Source organism: Anomaloglossus baeobatrachus, chromosome 12 (genome assembly GCF_048569485.1).
Source record: "Anomaloglossus baeobatrachus isolate aAnoBae1 chromosome 12, aAnoBae1.hap1, whole genome shotgun sequence".
In the NCBI taxonomy this organism is placed as follows: Eukaryota; Metazoa; Chordata; class Amphibia; order Anura; family Aromobatidae; genus Anomaloglossus; species Anomaloglossus baeobatrachus.
Window position 1 is genome coordinate 5,075,065 of NC_134364.1, and position 21,530 is coordinate 5,096,594.

The 21,530-nt window shown below is 53.1% G+C and overlaps 1 protein-coding gene across 4 annotated transcripts in view; it reads right to left on the reverse strand.

Moving 5' to 3' along the window:
• The window catches only part of STON2 (stonin 2), a 66,697-nt gene extending 45,378 nt beyond the window's left edge, over positions 1 to 21,319 (reverse strand). The window contains exons 1-4 of one of the 4 annotated variants that reach the window (XM_075330458.1): positions 21,111 to 21,319; positions 5,154 to 5,264; positions 890 to 1,099; positions 534 to 677 (exon numbers count right to left, since the gene is read on the reverse strand). In XM_075330458.1, coding sequence (XP_075186573.1) covers positions 534 to 677; positions 890 to 1,099; positions 5,154 to 5,229 — 430 coding nt within the window. In that variant the 5' untranslated portion in view covers positions 5,230 to 5,264; positions 21,111 to 21,319. Of the gene's footprint in view, positions 1 to 533; positions 678 to 886; positions 1,100 to 5,153; positions 5,265 to 6,079; positions 6,102 to 8,317; positions 8,338 to 21,110 lie in introns of those variants that run through there. The other 3 variants (XM_075330455.1, XM_075330457.1, XM_075330456.1) reach the window with 3 other exon arrangements.
• Between the last annotated feature and the right edge of the window lie 211 nt (positions 21,320 to 21,530).

Here is a 21,530-nt window from a genome sequence, read left to right on the forward strand (position 1 = left end):
GCTGGATCCAGGCCATTAGCCGGAGTTCCCAAAGTCCCTGACATCACACATTGTGTTTGGGGGTCTCTCCGGAGCCCCCTTCCGCCCTGCAGCGGCCCCTGATCTTTGGGAAGTCGTGCACAAGTTGTAAACCCATTGGAGACTTATAACGCCGCACTATCCTGACACCACAGAGCTGAAAAAAGGAGCCTAAATGGCTGATAACAGGGAACAGCAGAATGGTTGCAGCTGGAGCTGTGTTCACAGGCGGATGCCCCCCTCTGCAGCCTCTCGATAAACCTGACCTCTGCTCCCAGGTCCCAGACAGGTCGTTGCTTTTCTGTACTTTCTGAAAACCGCAGCACAAACTGGTGTGAACAGGCCCCTAGTATCCCCATCCACGGCTGCACGTATCTAATAGCTCTCACAGCTGAGGGGCTGCTGCAGTGTATCAGTGTAGATAACATTGTGTGAGCTGCACATCTCTCCCCCCTGAATACAGTGTGGACATGATCTTGTGGTATAGCATGTAAGAGTATAATTGGTGGCGTTACCTGGAGAGCCCGTCCCGGAGGCGATGTCACTGGTGGCGTCGTCCAAGTGGCCGGTACATGGGGGTCCGATGCTGGTGCTGCTGTCCTCACAGAAGACCTCTGTGCTGCTGTGCGAGTGTAACGGGGGCCTCCATGGAGATGATGCTAATAAAAGGAGAATAGAAAGCGGTGTCTGTTCCTGGGAAAGCTGGGTGGCAATCTGTAATGGGGTCATCACCCCGTGACATCCCCGCACTGCCGCCAGTGGTCACAATACTCTCCTCCAAGCCAGTGCCAGGGGCTTCCCCCCTGTATGGGCCGCACTGTAGTGTCACCCCGTGTAGCCCCCCATGAAGAACGGTAAAAGGCACCACTACCTGGTACACTCCATGCAGGGGTGATAGTCTGGGGACGTTCATCAAACTGGACCCAGCAGAAGCCATCAGACCTCACAGAACTTGGCTCCACATCCAAGGGGTCTGCCCATGATTTCTGGGGGGTCCCTGGTTGCTCTGATATTGCCGTGACTTTCTCATGTTCGGGGGGCGGTGGAGGGACGTTTTTTGACTTGTCCACAGTAACTTGTCCTATAAAATGGTGAGAAAAACAATGAAGGAAGTCTGATTGTGACGAGGAGGAAAGTGAAGGCTCAGGACGCCATGACTGGAGTAACCAGAGAGTGAACAGCCCTGCCCACAAAAAAAAAGTACACCCCTCCTGTGTAATACACTACATACAGAGCTCAGCAGAAATGAATACACCCATCCTGCGTAATATACTGCACACAGAGCTCAGGAGAATTAAGTACACCCCTCCTGTGTAATATACTACATAATGAACTCAGCAGAAATGAGTACACCTCTCCTGTGTAATACACTACATACAGAGCTCAGCTGAAATGTGTACACCCCTCCTGTGTAATATACTACATACAGAGCTAGCAGAAATGAGTACACCTCTCCTGTGTAATACACTACATACAGAGCTCAGCTGAAATGTGTACACCCCTCCTGTGTAATATACTACATACAGAGCTAGCAGAAATGTGTACACCTCTCCTGTGTAATATACTACATACAGAGCTAGCAGAAATGTGTACACCTCTCCTGTGTAATATACTACATACAGAGCTAGCAGAAATGTGTACACCTCTCCTGTGTAATATATTACATACAGAGTTCAGCTGAAATGTGTACACCTCTCCTGTGTAATATACTACATACAGAGCTAGCAGAAATGTGTACACCTCTCCTGTGTAATATATTACATACAGAGCTAGCAGAAATGTGTACACCTCTCCTGTGTAACATTACATATATATCTCAGCTGAAATGTGTACACCCCTCCTGTGTAATATACTATATACAGAGCTCAGCAGAAATAAGCACACAACAGCTGTGTACTATACTACACACATTGCTCAGTAGAAATGTGTACACCTCTCCTGTGTAATATACTACATACAGAGCTCAGCTGAAATGTGTACACCCCTCCTGTGTAATATACTACATACAGAGCTAGCAGAAATGTGAACACCTCTCCTGTGTAATATACTACATACAGAGCTAGCAGAAATGTGTACACCTCTCCTGTGTAATATATTACATACAGAGCTCAGCTGAAATGTGTACACCTCTCCTGTGTAATATACTACATACAGAGCTAGCAGAAATGTGTACACCTCTCCTGTGTAATATATTACATACAGAGCTAGCAGAAATGTGTACACCTCTCCTGTGTAACATTACATATATATCTCAGCTGAAATGTGTACACCCCTCCTGTGTAATATACTATATACAGAGCTCAGCAGAAATAAGCACACAACAGCTGTGTACTATACTACACACATTGCTCAGTAGAAATGTGTACACCTCTCCTGTGTAATATACTACATACAGAGCTCAGCTGAAATGTGTACACCCCTCCTGTGTAATATACTACATACAGAGCTAGCAGAAATGTGAACACATCTCCTGTGTAATATACTACATACAGAGCTAGCAGAAATGTGTACACCTCTCCTGTGTAATATATTACATACAGAGCTAGCAGAAATGTGAACACCTCTCCTGTGTAATATATTACATACAGAGCTCAGCTGAAATGTGTACACCTCTCCTGTGTAATATACTACATACAGAGCTAGCAGAAATGTGTACACCTCTCCTGTGTAATATATTACATACAGAGCTCAGCTGAAATGTGTACACCTCTCCTGTGTAATATACTACATACAGAGCTAGCAGAAATGTGTACACCTCTCCTGTGTAATATATTACATACAGAGCTAGCAGAAATGTGTACACCTCTCCTGTGTAATATACTACATACAGAGCTCAGCTGAAATGTGTACACCCCTCCTGTGTAATATACTACATACAGAGCTAGCAGAAATGTGTACACCTCTCCTGTGTAATATATTACATACAGAGCTCAGCTGAAATGTGTACACCCCTCCTGTGTAATATAATACATACAGAGCTCAGCTGAAATGTGTACACCTCTCCTGTGTAATATACTATATACAGAGCTCAGCAGAAATAAGTACACAACGCCTGTGTACTATAATGCACACATTGCTCAGTAGAAATGAGTACACCTCTCCTGTGTCATATACTATATACAGAGCTCAGCAAAAATGAGTAAACCCCTTTTGACAATTAAAATGTAAATCAATGTCTCAATTTCTAACATTCCCACTCTCCCCACATGGACGCCTCCACACATGCCGCCCCTCTACAGTATGTGCCGGATTGTGTCCCCCGGGTTGGCTTTCTTCCCCTTCTCTCCGTTAGACGCTCCTGTTAGGTGGTGGCCTCCATGGTCCCCGGACGTCTCTGAGAGATGATGAAGCTCCATCTTTGTTACGTTTTGCTCTGGTATGTGGCTGATCAGTAATGCGTTCAACCTTTCCAGTATACACAAATGAATCTCTCTCTCAGGTGTTGTAGCATCATGAGCAGGGAGGGGTTTTCATTGGTATCGCCATTGTTTGGTCCCCCGCCTGCTGGACACCGATGTAATGAATGAATAGACCGACCTCTGGGTGAATTCTTGTTAATTAAAATGTTTTAATGTAAACTTTAGATTACGGCAAATCTGTTGGGGTGTACTCATTTATGCTGACTAATATATACACACACACACACAGTCATGGCCGAAAGTGTTGGCACCCTTGAAATAGTTCCAGAAAATGAGGTATTTCTCATAGTAAATTATTGCCGTTACACGTGTTGTTATCCACAGGTTTATTTCCTTTGTGTATTGGGACAACAGAAAAAAAAACGGAGAAAGAAAAAGTCAAATTGGGCAAAATTTCACACAACCCTTAAAATGGGTAAGACAAAGTTGTTGTCCCCTGCCTCGTAATATTTGGCTGCCTTCCCCCCTTTACCCTTTGGAATAAACCCCTTCCATCAGTCGCCTCCTGTCCCCGTCCACAGCTTCTTCCTCCTCTCACCTGGAATCTCAGACTCTTCTTTATTAATGTCTCCAGGTCTCTCATATCTGAAGGCGTCTCCTCTCCTCTCCTCCCAATCTTCAGATCTCTCCACAGGTGTCTATGGGGTTTAGATCCGGACTCATTCACAACTTTCCAGTACTTTGTTTCCATCTATTTTTGGGGCTTCTCAAACTGTTTGGGGTCACTGTCCTGCTGGAAGACTCCTGACCTAAAATGCACCCCCAGCTTTCTGACACTGGGCTCTACATTGCCACCCAAAATCCTCTGCTGATCTTCAGATTTCATGATTTCTTGCACACAGTCAAGACCTCTAATGCCAGAGGCAGCAAAACAACCCAAAACATCTCTGACCTCCACCATGTGTGACTGTAGGTGCTGTGTTCTTTTTTTTGTAGCCTCAATCCGTTTTAGGTTAACAGTAGAATGATGTGTTCCACCAAAAAGCTCCATCTTGTCCTATCTGTCAACAAGACACTTTCCCAGGATTTCGGTTACTCTTTTACATTTTGGCTTTTACTGTCTGTGTCAGCAGTGGGGTCCTCCTGGGTCTCCTCCATAGTGTTTCATTTCCTTCAGATGTGGACGGATAGTTTGTGCTGCCTTTGATGCCCCTGAGCTGCAGGACGGCTGGAATTTATTTGGATCTTGATTGGAGCGGATTATCCACCATCCGGACTATCCTGCGTTACAACCTTCCATCAATTTTTCACTGCCGTCCACGTCCAGGGAAATTAGCTACAGAGCCACAGTACGGGGGATAAAAGTACCTCAAGATCTCTGGAGAAGGAAGAAGGAGTTGTAACCTTGAAATGGTTGATGTTTCTCAACTATTTTGGTTCTCAAGTCCTCAGACACTTCTCTTCTCCTCTTCCTGTTCTCAATGCTTAGTGCAGCACACTCAGACACACAATGCAGAGATTAGACAAATTCTTCCCTTTTTATCTGGTTTCAGGTGTGATTTCCATATTGCCCACACCTGTTACTGGGCACAGGTGAGTGTGAACGAGCATCACATGCTGGAAACAAAGTTGTTCACCCACAATTTTAGAAAGGTGGCAACACTTTTGGCCATGACTGTATATATTAAAAATAACACATATTTCCAACCCTATAACCAGCCATCACACCCAGGGGACCCCGGCTTCAGCTGGGGGGTTATTCACTCTCATCATTACCCTGTAAGCTGGAGTCATCATTGAAGGACACCCACTGGGATTTCTGGGTGACGAGCGCTTCCTCCCGTGAGGTCATCTCTCATCTGTCTCCAGGATTCATATTGACTCGCTCTGTAGAAAAGAGAAGAAACCTCATCACCAACACATCCGAGAAAAGGTAAAATGCTTCATCAGCATGGAAATCCTGACAATCCATCTCCCAGAAGAAGTCGCGGAAGAAGGAATTCACAGGACGGAGACGTCACCAATGTGTAGATGGCGAAAAATGGAAACAACATGATCACAACCTCCGGATGTGTCCAGTTCTCCAGCCTCCGCTCACCTGATAAAGGGTCCGCCGCGTGAGGGAAGGGTCCGCCGCGTGAGGGAAGGGTCCGCCGCGTGAGGGAAGGGTCCGCCGCGTGAGGGAAGGGTCCGCCGCGTGAGGGAAGGGTCCGCCGCGTGAGGGAAGGGTCCGCCGCGTGAGGGAAGGGTCCGCCACGTGAGGGAAGGGTCCGCCACGTGGATTCTGGTGGTGCAGTCACTGTGTACATACATTACATTACTGATCCTGAGTTACCTCTTGTATTATACTCCAGAGCTGCACTCACTATTCTGCTGGTGCAGTCACTGTGTACATACATTACATTACTGATCCTGAGTTACCTCCTGTATTATACTCCAGAGCTGCACTCACTGTTCTGCTGGTGCAGTCACTGTGTACATACATTACATTACTGATCCTGAGTTACCTCCTGTATTATACTCCAGAGCTGCACTCACTATTCTGCTGGTGCAGTCACTGTGTACATACATTACATTACTGATCCTGAGTTACCTCCTGTATTATACTCCAGAGCTGCACTCACTATTCTGCTGGTGCAGTCACTGTGTACATAATAATCTGCAGATCTGCTAGTAAACTATTAACCCTGTGCGCTCCTTACCTGCGGCTCCGATGTCCTGAGGCTTAAGCTGCGGGGAATCCACAGCTTCTTATGTGTTGGTGGTTAGAAATGAGTGGATGTGGGGTGTGCGATAACTGCGACTTGATATGTGTGGGCGTACGGAGCTGGATCTCACAGTGAGCGTGCACTGCGGGGGCTCACACTGTACGGATACACTGTGATTACACCACCCCAGGACTGTGCGCTGCGGGGCTCACACTGTACGGATACACTGTGATTACACCCCCCCAGGACTGTGCGCTGCGGGGCTCACACTGTATAGAAAACACTGTGATTACACCACCCCAGGACTGTGCACTGCGGGGCTCACACTGTACGGATACACTGTGATTACACCACCCCAGGACTGTGCTCTGCGGGGGCTCACACTGTACGGATACACTGTGATTACACCACCCCAGGACTGTGCACTGCGGGGCTCACACTGTACGGATACACTGTGATTACACCACCCCAGGACTGTGCACTGCGGGGCTCACACTGTACGGATACACTGTGATTACACCACCCCAGGACTGTGCGCTGCGGGGGCTCACACTGTACGGATACACTGTGATTACACCACCCCAGGACTGTGCTCTGCGGGGGCTCACACTGTACGGATACACTGTGATCACACCACCCCAGGACTGTGCTCTGCGGGGGCTCACACTGTACGGATACACAGTGATCACACCACCCCAGGACTGTGCGCTGCGGGGGCTCACACTGTACGGATACACTGTGATCACACCACCCCAGGACTGTGCTCTGCAGGGGCTCACACTGTACAGATACACAGTGATCACACCACCCCAGGACTGTGCTCTGCGGGGCTCACACTGTACGGATACACTGTGATCACACCACCCCAGGACTGTGCTCTGCGGGGGCTCACACTGTACGGATACACCGTGATTACACCACCCCAGGACTGTGCTCTGCAGGGGCTCACACTGTACAGATACACTGTGATTACACCACCCCAGGACTGTGCTCTGCGGGGGCTCACACTGTACGGATACACAGTGATTACACCACCCCAGTACTGTGCGCTGCGGGGCTCACACCGTACAGATACACTGTGATTACACCACCCCAGGACTGTGCGCTGCGGGGCTCACACTGTACGGATACACTGTGATTACACCACCCCAGGACTGTGCGCTGCGGGGGCTCACACTGTACGGATACACTGTGATTACACCACCCCAGGACTGTGCGCTGCGGGGGCTCACACTGTACGGATACACTGTGATTACACCACCCCAGGACTGTGCACTGCGGGGGCTCACACTGTACAGATACACTGTGATTACACCACCCCAGGACTGTGCTCTGCAGGGGCTCACACTGTACAGATACACTGTGATTACACCACCCCAGGACTGTGCTCTGCGGGGGCTCACACTGTACGGATACACAGTGATTACACCACCCCAGGACTGTGCTCTGCAGGGGCTCACACTGTACAGATACACTGTGATTACACCACCCCAGGACTGTGCTCTGCGGGGCTCACACTGTACGGATACACTGTGATTACACCACCCCAGGACTGTGCTCTGCAGGGGCTCACACTGTACAGATACACTGTGATTACACCACCCCAGGACTGTGCTCTGCGGGGGCTCACACTGTACGGATACACAGTGATTACACCACCCCAGGACTGTGCGCTGCGGGGCTCACACCGTACAGATACACTGTGATTACACCACCCCAGGACTGTGCGCTGCGGGGCTCACACTGTACAGATACACTGTGATTACACCACCCCAGGACTGTGCTCTGCGGGGCTCACACTGTACGGATACACTGTGATTACACCACCCCAGGACTGTGCTCTGCGGGGCTCACACTGTACGGATACACTGATCACACCACCCCAGGACTGTGCGCTGCGGGGGGCGGCTGCTCTCAGGGTGGTCCTTTTCTTATGGCCACGTTTGTACGTCCAGTCACGTAGCTGGGAGCAGGATATTCTGACTTTATGGTTTATAGCTCAGTGGCTTTCAGTGGTTATCCTATAGTATAGGACTTATACGGTGATTGCGGGGTCCGTCCCCCACCGATCCTGAGTGTGGCTCAGCCGTCACTACACGGATAGCCATTACTGAGAGTGTTTGTCCTGGTTATAATGACACTGATACTCCCCTGCGGCGCCGGTGTCCTTCCAGCACTCGCTGTCTGGGGCTCACACGATCCTGCGCCCGATCACCCCGGCTTCCCTCTCACCTTCAGACGATCAACACCAAGTCAGGGCTGCAGCTGCCGCTCACTTCCTGTCCACAGCGGTCACAATGGCGGCTGACGACCGACGAAGGCAACAGATTTACAACTGGCTAACAGACCGTTATTACTAACCAACCAGAGCTCAGCTTTCACTGTACCACATCAACCAACCAGAGCTCAGCTTTCACTGAACCGCACCAACCAATCAGACCTCAGCTTTCACTGTACCACACCAACCAATCCAAGCTCAGCTTTCACTTTACCACACCAAACAATCCAAGCTCAGCTTTCACTTTACCACACCAACCAATCTGAGCTCAGCTTTCACTTTACCACACCAACCAATCTGAGCTCAGCTTTCACTTTACCACACCAACCAATCTGAGCTCAGCTTTCACTGTACCTCACCAACCAATCTGAGCTCAGCTTTCACTTTACCACACCAACCAATCAAAGCTCAGCTTTCCTGTTTTCATGGGCTGTGGTAAAGTGAAAGCGGTGCTGGGAGAGGACGCCGTGCAGACGTCACATGTCCATTTCCCACTGAGCACAGAGACGGTTATGGAGGAGCCAGAAATATGAGCTTTGGCCCCGACTCCAGCACCGGAGCCGCAGTGGGGCCAGGCAGAATATCGCTGCTCCAGATCTACAGCCCAGGTCTAAGGCAGGACAGGGAGACTATCCCAGACAAGCAGCCGCAGTGCTGCCACCTAGTGCCCACAGCTCCTGCAATGGTTTCTGTTGCTACTGACCAGGTCCATCTCTCTAAAAGCTCCCCCTGGAAACCAATCCTGCAGTTTTGGATTCCTAGGTTACTTATTGTCTTACACCTATTCTGTCTTTGGCCAGCAGAGGGCAGTGTTGAACCATTAATCTCTGATTGCTGTGTCCATATTCCTACATAGGGACAGAGCCCCTGATTCCAGTAATGTGTCACTTACTGCGCTGTCTGCTCTGCTGCGGATCTTGCAGTTATACAGAGCTCATGAATATGCTGGACTACCTGCAGCACGCCAAGTAGTCCTGTAATGATAATCTCCTGCTGATTAAACAGTGATTTTATCAAAACTAGACTAAGCAGGCCAGTAAGTGACACATTGCTGGAATCAGGGTATATGTCCCCCTGTTATGCTGCTCTCAGATTAGGTGGCAAAAATCTGGTGACTAATTCCTTTAATGTCACCACTTAATCCATAATGTGACATTTCTGGGCTGGCAAATCACTCGCCTCTCCAGAGTCCTCATCTGCCTCTCCGGAGCAGTCACCCACCTCACCGGGGTCTTCACTCATCTCTCCGGGGTCCTCACCCGCCTCTCCGGGGTCCTCACCCGCCTCTCCGGGGTCCTCACCCGCCTCTCCGGGGTCCTCACCCGCCACTCCGGGGTCCTCACCTGCTCTGTGGCCGCGGCAGCAGTCGCATCTACATTTTATTCTACATGTTCCTTGGCTTTACCGGTAGCAGCTCTGCCCCCCCCCCGATCCGTGCCCCTTTTGTAGAAGACGCCTCGTCATTAATGGCTATTATTACAAAGTGCTTGTAAGAAAATGAGCAACTTTAAAATGAACGTGCTAGTGTGTCGCCCTGGGCAAGCCAGGGGACACAGGTCACACACCACCACACCTTACATCCCAGGTAGGAACAACACAGCTAACCAAAAATCCTTGTTGCCTTCCTCCAGAGGCTGATGATTCACACCAGGGGGCGGGCCAGGCGGTTGGCTCCGCCCACCGAGGAGGTCACAGCTCTGGAGGCGGGAGAAACCAGGCAGAACAGAGTCAGCTCAGGGACGAGCTTGAGCAAACAACAGAGTCAGCTCAGGGAGGAGCAGGAGTGAGGAGCTAAGTAGAGGCGTTAAGAAAGTGAAAGTGAAAGTAGAAAAGTGGAAAAGGAGGAAAGCAAGTGAGGTGACAAGAAGGAAGGAACGCCTGAAGGGTCCAGCTTTGTGTAGGGCCAGGTCAGCAAGGTCAGCAACGGCGGTGACTGTCTGGAGGGGGACCGTTTGGAAGTTCCTGGAAGGACCCCGTTGGCTGTGTGCCCGGCGGTCTGGAGCAGTGTTCCGAAGGACAGTCAGCACCAGGGCAGGGGCCTCTCGGACCCCGGCAAGGCTAGGAGTCGCCAAATTTGCCAAATCCGTCAGTGAAGGGGACGTAGATCCCCCAACAACAAAGTCCCGATTGAAGGCAACAGCCCAGCCAGTATAGAAGAGACACCGCCACCGCCAGGGCACCAGTTTCTTAGGGCCAGCGCCTGCGGGCAAAGAGTAGAGCTCCCCCGGTCCAGCTTGAAGCCGGGGAGCGGGTTACCGGTGGGGACCCATCGCAACCAACCAGTTGATCAAGGTGCAAGGAAAAGGGACATCACCGTCACCTACCGGGAGTGCAGGTGCAGCCGTCCGTGGGACCGTCTATCCAGCCGTTTGGTTTACCGTAAAAACTGTGTCACGTCTCAGGCTGAGTGAGTACCACAGTGCCGCAAGGCACAGCGCTGCCCCCGCGTCCCTGCGCCCACCAGGCCCTGCACCTCCATCTCCATCACCGGGCCCCGGGATCACCAACCCCTACCCACGGAGGGGCAACACAACACCTGGCTGCTCCGCATCACCATCCCTGGGATCCCCATATTGAGCAGCGGTGGTGAAATCACCACAACCGTGGGTGGCGTCACGGACAATAATCATCCCCACACCCAACAACCCCCTTTCACTCACGGGCGAGGAGTGCCGCTCGAGAAACCCCCCGGGATCCGGCCCACCTCTCGAGCCACCACTGAGCAGCAGCCGCCGGACCCGAGCAGAAGGAGGTGAGCGCGGTGTGCTGACACCCTCCTCCCCGCCCGCAACACTAGTAATCCACTCCATTTTCTTGAAGTAATGTTCTTGTTTCCTGCTCGTTGCCATGGTTACCAAGATGCTTGGAGTAAGCAGTAAATCCCAGAAGCTTTGACAAGGGACGTCAGGTCTGAGACGCGCATCTCTCGGTGTCTTACACCTCCGGTCGCTCTTCCTCGTTATGGGATCACCATCCACCGTTATTTTATCTACACAGAGCGGATTCCTTTCTTCACTGAAGTAAATCCCAGAATGATCCCTATAAAGAGTGGCACAGTGTGTAGATAACGTTTCATGGGATGCACCAGGCCGGGCCTCGCGGTGGGGGGGGGTGGGATACACCAGGCCGGGCCTCGCGGTGGGGGGGTGGGATGCACCAGGCCGGGCCTCGCGGTGGGGGGGTGGGATGCACCAGGCCGGGCCTCGCGGTGGGGGGGTGGGATGCACCAGGCCGGGCCTCGCGGTGGGGGGGTGGGATGCACCAGGCCGGGCCTCGCGGTGGGGGGGGTGGGATACACCAGGCCGGGCCTCGCGGTGGGGGGGGTGGGATACACCAGGCCGGGCCTCGCGGTGGGGGGGGTGGGATATACCAGGCTGTGACCTGTGCTAAGTGGGTGGGATACACCAGGCCGGGCCCAGTGGTGGGGGAATACACTAGGCCAGGCCCCGTGGTGGTGGGGGGAAATACACCTGGCGGGCTCCGTGGTGAAGGGGATACACCAAGCCGGGCCCCGTGGTGGAAGGTACACCAGGCCGGGCCCCGTGATGGAGGAATACACTAGGCCGGGCCCCGTGATGGAGGAATACACTAGGCCGGGCCCCATGGTGAGGGGGAATACACTGGGCCGGGCCCCGTGGTGGGGGAATACACTAGGCCGGGCCCCGTGGTGGGGGAATACACTAGGCCGGGCCCCGTGGTGGGGGAATACACTAGGCCGGGCCCCGTGGTGGGGGAATACACTAGGCCGGGCCCCGTGGTGGGGGAATACACTAGGCCGGGCCCCGTGGTGGGGGAATACACTAGGCCGGGCCCCGTGGTGGGGGAATACACTAGGCCGGGCCCCGTGGTGGGGGAATACACTAGGCCGGGCCCCGTGGTGGGGGAATACACTAGGCCGGGCCCCGTGGTGGGGGGATACACCAGGCCAGGCCCCGTGGTAAGGGGGATACACCAGGCCGGGCCCCGTGGTAAGGGGGATACACTAGGCCAGGCCCCGTGGTAAGGGGGATACACTAGGCCAGGCCCCGTGGTGGGGGGGATACACTAGGCCAGGCCCCGTGGTGGGGGGGATACACTAGGCCAGGCCCCGTGGTGGGGGGGATACACTAGGCCAGGCCCCGTGGTGGGGGGGATACACTAGGCCAGGCCCCGTGGTGGGGGGGGATACACTAGGCCGGGCCCCGTGGTGGGGGGGATACACTAGGCCGGGCCCCGTGGTGGGGGGGATACACTAGACCGGGCCCCGTGGTGGGGGGATACACTAGACCGGGCCCCGTGGTGGGGGGATACACTAGACCGGGCCCCGTGGTGGGGGGATACACTAGGCCGGGCCCCGTGTGGGCACATTTCTGGTTCACATCATTGGTCTCTTCTCTCCATTTTGCAGAAGCCGCATTATTTTCCCATAGACACCGGTTACCATGGCGTCGGCTTCATCCCGACCGCGCAGATCTGAACATATTTCATCCCAGCTTTAATTGGAAAGTTTTCTGAGCTCTGGGGGAGATTCCAAGGTGGTATCATTAACCCCTTCTCCACTGCAAGTAGCTGCTGATCGGGGGGCCGCCGACCCTGTAATACTCCCGTATGTAGTAAACTATGAGAGTGGCTGGTGATATTGTATCAGACGCCGCCATCGCCCTGCTGGGCACCGGACAGCACCATCACCCTGTTGGGGCACCGCCGCTGCCATCAACCTGCTGGGGCACAGACGTCGCCATCTGTCACGCTCCCCGTGTCCCAGCACCGCTCCTTACCCACTGATCCAGTCCACGTGTCCACCGGTCATGGCTGCCGCTCCCGCTCATGCTCCCCAGAGTCCTATTCCTGGTCTCAGGAGTCTGATTCTGACTAATGTTCTGTATAGGACCGGGCCGCGCCCACTCACCTGGTCTTATAGCCCCAGCACTGCTGCAACAGGAAATGACCTGAGGCTGTGCTGGGTATATAGGACCGGCCTCTCCATGTGGGCGGGGCCTGATCATCGCTTGTGTTTCTATGCCTTGTCTTGTGAGCTCGGTGCTCAGGTCTTTGTTCCTGTTTCCTATTACTGCCTTAAAGTACGCTGTGACCTTAGTGACCTGGTCCTGTCTTTGCTTCCTGATACCTGCACCCGTTCCTGCCACGTTAGTGCTCCAGCTACTGTGTACCCTGCCCTCCAGGTGGGGTGCTCGGTCCAGTGGATCCACCTCCTGGGCCTACCAGTCCTCCCCGGCCCTCACAGTATGATCAGGCCATGGATCCCGCTGGAGCACAGGCCATGGATCCCACTGGAGCGCAAACATCAGAGTTGGCTGAGCTGCGCCAGGAGCTGGTGCAACAGCGTGAAACCCTGAACCGGATGCTGAAATTCCTGGCGTCCGTGGACCACCAGTTATATACGCTGCAGACCGCCGCCTCGTCTGAGTCCACGCAGCAACCATTCTCCAGGTCTGAACCAGGTTCCTCCACAGCCTCGCAACTTCGCCTTGCTGCTCCGCCTCGCTACGCAGAGGATCCCAAGTCCTGCCGAGGCTTCCTGAACTAGTGCTCCTTGCACTTCCAGTTGCTCCCGCACTTGTTCACCTCAGACCAGGCTAAAGTAGCATTCCTTATGTCACACCTGGAAGGCAAAGCCCTGGCCTGGATTAACCCCTGTGGGAAAATGAGGACCCGATGATCACCGACATCCAGGAGTTCCTGCGAGCCTTCAGGGGCACCTTTGACGAACCCGGACGAACTACCGCAGTGACCTCTACGCTCCTCCGGCTACGCCAAGGGACCCAAATAGTCGGCCAGTATGCCATACAGTTCCGCACGCTCGCCTCTGAGCTGGGCTGGAACAATGAGGCTTTGACGGCGGTCTTTTGGGAAGGTCTCTCTGGCCGCATCAAAGACGAACTAGCCGGCCGTGACGTTCCCCGCACCTTGGACGCTTTGATTTCACTGGCCACTCGGATTGACCTCCGTTTTCAGGAGCATACCAAAGAGAGAGTCCGGGAGAAGCAACCACCTCGCCACATCTTGCCCCCACAGAGATCTACCGCTCCCTCGTCCCTGCCTTTCCGCGACTTATCGCCAGAACCCATGCAAGTGGACCGTCTGACCCAAGCCAAGCAACACCGTGCAGAACGGCTCGCCCGGGGCCTGTGCTTCTATTGCGGAGACTGTTCACATATGCTTCGAACATGCCCTAAGAAACCTGGTAGACCCCAGGTCCAAGGGATTGTGGGAACCGCCACCCTTGCCACCGAAATCCCTTTGGTTCCAGTTAAACAGACTGTCCGGGTGACGACAGAGGGGACCCGGTTTTCAGCTGAGGCCCACGTCGATTCTGGGGCGGCAGGCAACTTTATCCATCAGGCCACGGTAGACAAATACCAGGTCCCTGTCACCCCGCTGAAGAAGCCTCTCTGGTTCGCCTCAGTGGACGGCAAACCGCTCTACGAACCTGTCCGGTTTACCACCGAGCCCGTGAACCTCCAGGTTGGCACTTCGCATATGGAGACCATCGCCTTCTATGTCATCCTGAGGATGGCTCCTGAGCTCCTGTTGGGCCTGCCCTGGCTGAAACTCCATGACCCTGTTATTAGTTGGCGTTCTGGCGCGATTACCCGCTGGAGTCCCTTGTGCCACGAAACCTGCTTGCAGCTTGTTCCTCAGCCCCTGGCACTTGACTCAGTCAAGCTGCAGGATCCTGAAGAAGAAACTACGCTATCCAGTGATGTTCCACCGCCCCAGGCATCCGAGACCTTGATTTTACCATCTTCTGGAGATGAGACTTTGATTTCACCGCCTTCTAGAGTTGAGACTTTGAGTCCAGCGGCTGAGGATGAGACTATGATCGATACCCGGTCCGAGACGCCCGATCCGGTCGTCCAGGATTCCAGTCCTGCTTCTGACTGTCCTTCCCTTTCCGTTGCTTCCGTTGCCACTGCTCGAAAATCTTCGGTTAAGCGTGTTGCGGTCCGGAAGGGTGCATGGGGTCAGCCGTCCCTCCTTTCCTTTGCGCTGGGTTACGGTCCGGGGGCTCGGTCCCGGGTGCCCCGGCGGTCCTTTGCTCGGAGAGGGGGGCTTCAAGGGGGGGGGTACTGTCACGCTCCCCGTGTCCCAGCACCACTCCTTACCCACTGATCCAGTCCACGTGTCCACCAGTCACGCCTGCTGCTCCCGCTCATGCTCCCCAGAGTCCTGTTCCTGGTCTCAGGAGTCTGATTCTGACTAATGTTCTGTATAGGACCGGGCCGTGCCCACTCACCTGGTCTTATAGCCCCAGCACTGCTGCAACAGGAAATGACCTGAGGCTGTGCTGGGTATATAAGACTGGCCTCTCCATGTGGGCGGGGCCTAATCATCGCTTGTGTTTCTTTGCCTTGTCTTGTGAGCTCGGTGCTCAGGTCTTTGTTCCTGTTTCCTATTACTGCCTTAAAGTACGCTGTGACCTTAGTGACCTGGCCCTGTCTTTGCTTCCTGATACCTGCACCCGTTCCTGCCACGTTAGTGCTCCAGCTACAGTGTACCTTGCCCTCCTGGTGGGGTGCTCGGTCCAGTGGATCCACCTCCTGGGCCTACCAGTCCTCCCCGGCCCTCACACCATCGCCCTGCCGGGGCACCGACGGCACCATCGCCCTGCCGGGGCACCGACGGCACCATCGCCCTGCCGGGGCACCGACGGCACCATCGCCCTGCCGGGGCACCGACGGCACCATCGCCCTGCCGGGGCACCGACGGCACCATCGCCCTGCCGGGGCACCGACGGCACCATCGCCCTGCCGGGGCACAGACACTGCTTTACTGCACCCGATTTATCCTACATTTAGCGCAGAAGGTGACAGGTGGTGACCAGCGCTGTCACTTCTAATATTGGCATGGCTCAGGCCACGTTGATGCCTTGTGCCACGCTTGACACATCGATGCCTTCCCCTCTGGAGCAGCCGCCATGGTCAAACTCTATGAGGTCACACTTAGCGCCAAAAAATAAGAAATATATCAACTGGCCAGAGGAGCGGCAAGGGCGGTGATAAGGGAGAAGTCAGAAGAAACGCCATCAGGGGTAATCATCACTCCTCCGATGCTCCCTGCCGCCCCAGCGTCCTGTGCGATCCGGTCACCTCCAGGCCTGCGCCCGGGCGCCAGCTTCTCCGGGACTCACATGATGCACACAAACCACACAGGACTGACGGGGGCCGACATGACGGGTGCGAGGGGTAGAATAATGACCGGCTGTAATAACTGCAGGGACAGCGATCCCTACAATCACCAGATGACTGCTGCCTAATCAGAGCTCTACAGCGCCCCCTACAGTCCATAACAAATACTGCAATCATACAGACAGCCAACACCGGGAGGGTCCCACAAAGCCCCCAATACTAAACCTTAATACAGGAATAATATTAACCTGACTTACCTGAAATAAGAACTATGTCCAGCCCACTGCAGGCGAGATATAAGAGAGCAGCTGGAATCAGTGGCTGATAACAGGGAGTAATTCATTGAACTCACATGTCATACAGTTTCCTCCCCCAGTAATGGTTGATAACAGGGAGTAATAGATTGTACTCAACTGTCCTACAATCTCATCCCCCAGTAATGGCTCATAACAGGGAGTGATAAACTGTACTCACCTGTCCTACAGTCTCCTCCCCAGTATGGGCTGATAACAGGGAGTAATAGATTGTACTCACCTGTCCTGAAATCTCCTCCCCCAGTAATGGCTGATAACAGGGAGTGATAGATAGTAGTCGCCTGTCCATGATGGCTCTGACCCCCAGTGCCCCGCCTGATGTTTCCGGATTTCCCCCCCTTATAATCGCGGATACATGTCAGTGTTTACGAGACACAATCTAAATTTAGGGTCTGAGATTCGGAGAAGCTGAAAGGTCAAACTGCGGCTCAGGACGCAATAAAACAAGAACCTGCACAGGACTCCCCAGGAGGGGACACTATAGATATAGGGCACATGATACACCACGAGAGGGGACACTATAGATATAGGGCACATGATACACCACGAGAGGGGACACTATAGATATAGGGCACATGATACACCACGAGAGGGGACACTATAGATATAGGGCACATGATACACCACGAGAGGGGACACTATAGATATAGGACACATGATACACCACGAGAGGGGACACTATAGATATAGGGCACATGATACACCACGAGAGGGGACACTATAGATATAGGGCACATGATACACCACGAGAGGGGACACTATAGATATAGGGCACATGATACACCACGAGAGGGGACACTATAGATATAGGGCACATGATACACCACGAGAGGGGACACTATAGATATAGGACACATGATACACCACGAGAGGGGACACTATAGATATAGGGCACATGATACACCACGAGAGGGGACACTATAGATATAGGACACATGATGCACCACGAGAGGGGACACTATAGATATAGGGCACATGATACACGACGAGAGGGGACACTATAGATATAGGGCACATGATGCACCACGAGAGGGGACACTATAGATATAGGGCACATGATGCACCACGAGAGGGGACACTATAGATATAGGGCACATGATGCACCACGAGAGGGGACACTATAGATATAGGGCACATGATGCACCACGAGAGGGGACACTATAGATATAGGGCACATGATACACCACGAGAGGGGACACTATAGATATAGGGCACATGATACACCACGAGAGGGGACACTATAGATATAGGACACATGATACACCACGAGAGGGGACACTATAGATATAGGGCACATGATACACCACGAGAGGGGACACTATAGATATAGGGCACATGATACACCACGAGAGGGGACACTATAGATATAGGGCACATGATACACCACGAGAGGGGACACTATAGATATAGGGCACATGATACACCACGAGAGGGGACACTATAGATATAGGACACATGATACACCACGAGAGGGGGACACTATAGATATAGGGCACATGATACACCACGAGAGGGGACACTATAGATATAGGGCACATGATGCACCACGACGAGGGGACACTATAGATATAGGGCACATGATACACCACGAGAGGGGGACACTATAGATATAGGGCACATGATACACCACGAGAGGGGACACTATAGATATAGGGCACATGATACACCACGAGAGGGGACACTATAGATATAGGACACATGATACACCACGAGAGGGGACACTATAGATATAGGGCACATGATACACCACGAGAGGGGACACTATAGATATAGGACACATGATGCACCACGAGAGGGGACACTATAGATATAGGGCACATGATACACGACGAGAGGGGGACACTATAGATATAGGGCACATGATGCACCACGAGAGGGGACACTATAGATATAGGGCACATGATGCACCACGAGAGGGGACACTATAGATATAGGGCACATGATGCACCACGAGAGGGGAACACTATAGATATAGGGCACATGATGCACCACGAGAGGGGACACTATAGATATAGGGCACATGATGCACCACGAGAGGGGACACTATAGATATAGGACACATGATACACCACGAGAGGGGGACACTATAGATATAGGGCACATGATACACCACGAGAGGGGACACTATAGATATAGGACACATGATGCACCACGAGAGGGGACACTATAGATATAGGGCACATGATACACCACGAGAGGGGACACTATAGATATAGGACACATGATGCACCCACGAGAGGGGACACTATAGATATAGGGCACATGATGCACCACGAGAGGGGACACTATAGATATAGGGCACATGATACACGACGAGAGGGGACACTATAGATATAGGGCACATGATGCACCACGAGAGGGGACACTATAGATATAGGGGCACATGATGCACCACGAGAGGGGACACTATAGATATAGGGCACATGATACACCACGAGAGGGGACACTATAGATATAGGGCACATGATACACCACGAGAGGGGACACTATAGATATAGGGCACATGATGCACCACGAGAGGGGACACTATAGATATAGGCATGATAGCACTAGACGAGAGGGGACACTATAGATATAGGGCACATGATGCACCACGAGAGGGGACACTATAGATATAGGGCACATGATGCACCACGAGAGGGGACACTATAGATATAGGGCACATGATACACCACGAGAGGGGACACTATAGATATAGGACACATGATACACCACGAGAGGGGACACTATAGATATAGGGCACATGATACACCACGAGAGGGGACACTATAGATATAGGGCACATGATGCACCACGAGAGGGGACACTATAGATATAGGGCACATGATACACGACGAGAGGGGACACTATAGATATAGGGCACATGATGCACCACGAGAGGGGACACTATAGATATAGGGCACATGATACACCACGAGAGGGGACACTATAGATATAGGGCACATGATACACCACGAGAGGGGACACTATAGATATAGGGCACATGATACACCACGAGAGGGGACACTATAGATATAGGGCACATGATACACCACGAGAGGGGACACTATAGATATAGGGCACATGATGCACCACGAGAGGGGACACTATAGATATAGGGCACATGATACACCACGAGAGGGGACACTATAGATATAGGACACATGATGCACCACGAGAGGGGACACTATAGATATAGGACACATGATACACCACGAGAGGGGACACTATAGATAAATGGCACAGCACTCCCCAGCAGAGGGGACACTATCGATGTATGGCACAGGACTCCCCAGGAGAGAGGACACTATAGATATAGGGCACAGGACTCCCCAGGAGAGAGGACACTATAGATATAGGGCACAGGACACCCCAGGAGAGAGGACACTATAGATATAGGGCACAGGACACCCCAGGAGAGAGGACACTATAGATATAGGGCACAGGACACCCCAGGAGAGAGGACACTATAGATATAGGGCACAGGACACCCCAGGAGAGAGGACACTATAGATATAGGGCACAGGACACCCCAGGAGAGAGGACACTATAGATATAGGGCACAGGACACCCCAGGAGAGAGGACACTATAGATATAGGGCACAGGACACCCCAGGAGAGAGGACACTATAGATATAGGGCACAGGACACCCCAGGAGAGAGGACACTATAGATATAGGGCACAGGACACCCCAGGAGAGAGGACACTATAGATATAGGGCACAGGACACCCCAGGAGAGAGGACACTATAGATATAGGGCACAGGACTCCCCAGGAGAGAGGACACTATAGATATAGGGCACAGGACACCCCAGGAGAGAGGACACTATAGATATAGGGCACAGGACTCCCCAGGAGAGAGGACACTATAGATATAGGGCACAGGACTCCCCAGGAGAGAGGACACTATAGATATAGGGCACAGGACACCCCAGGAGAGAGGACACTATAGATATAGGGCACAGGACTCCCCAGGAGAGAGGACACTATAGATATAGGGCACAGGACTCCCCAGGAGAGAGGACACTATAGATATAGGGCACAGGACTCCCCAGGAGAGAGGACACTATAGATATAGGGCACAGGACTCCCCAGGAGAGAGGACACTATAGATATAGGGCACAGGACTCCCCAGGAGAGAGGACACTATAGATATAGGGCACAGGACTCCCCAGGAGAGAGGACACTATAGGTATAGGGCACAGGACACCCCAGGAGAGAGGACACTATAGATATAGGGCACAGGACACCCCAGGAAAGAGGACACTATAGGTATAGGGCACAGGACACCTCCACACATCACAAAACACCTCGGGCACTATACCTGGCTTCATGCACAGAGACGACTCCTCATCAGTGACTGCCGGCTCCGGGGCTTCAGTCTCCGGGGTCCTCAGCGCTGCAGGGATCATACTATGGAGGGGTCACTGCAGCAGCAATGATGGGGGCAGTGATCCGGGGGCAGCGGGGTCCAGGGAAGCGCGCACACAACTGCAGCTCCAGGAACAGCTGAGCTCTCTCTGCCGGAGATGGGATGTGCCGGCTCCTCCTGACTGCCGGCTCCTCCTGACTGCCGGCTCCTCCTGACTGCCGGCTCCTCCTGACCGGCTGATTGGTCGCAGCGCAACATCTGGACCGCAGGGCGCTGCTTAACCCTCGCTGGGTAGGGTGACTGCCGGTGGAGCCCCCCTCACTGCCGGTAGAGCCCCCCCTCACTGGCTCTGTAGCCCCCCTCACTGGAGGT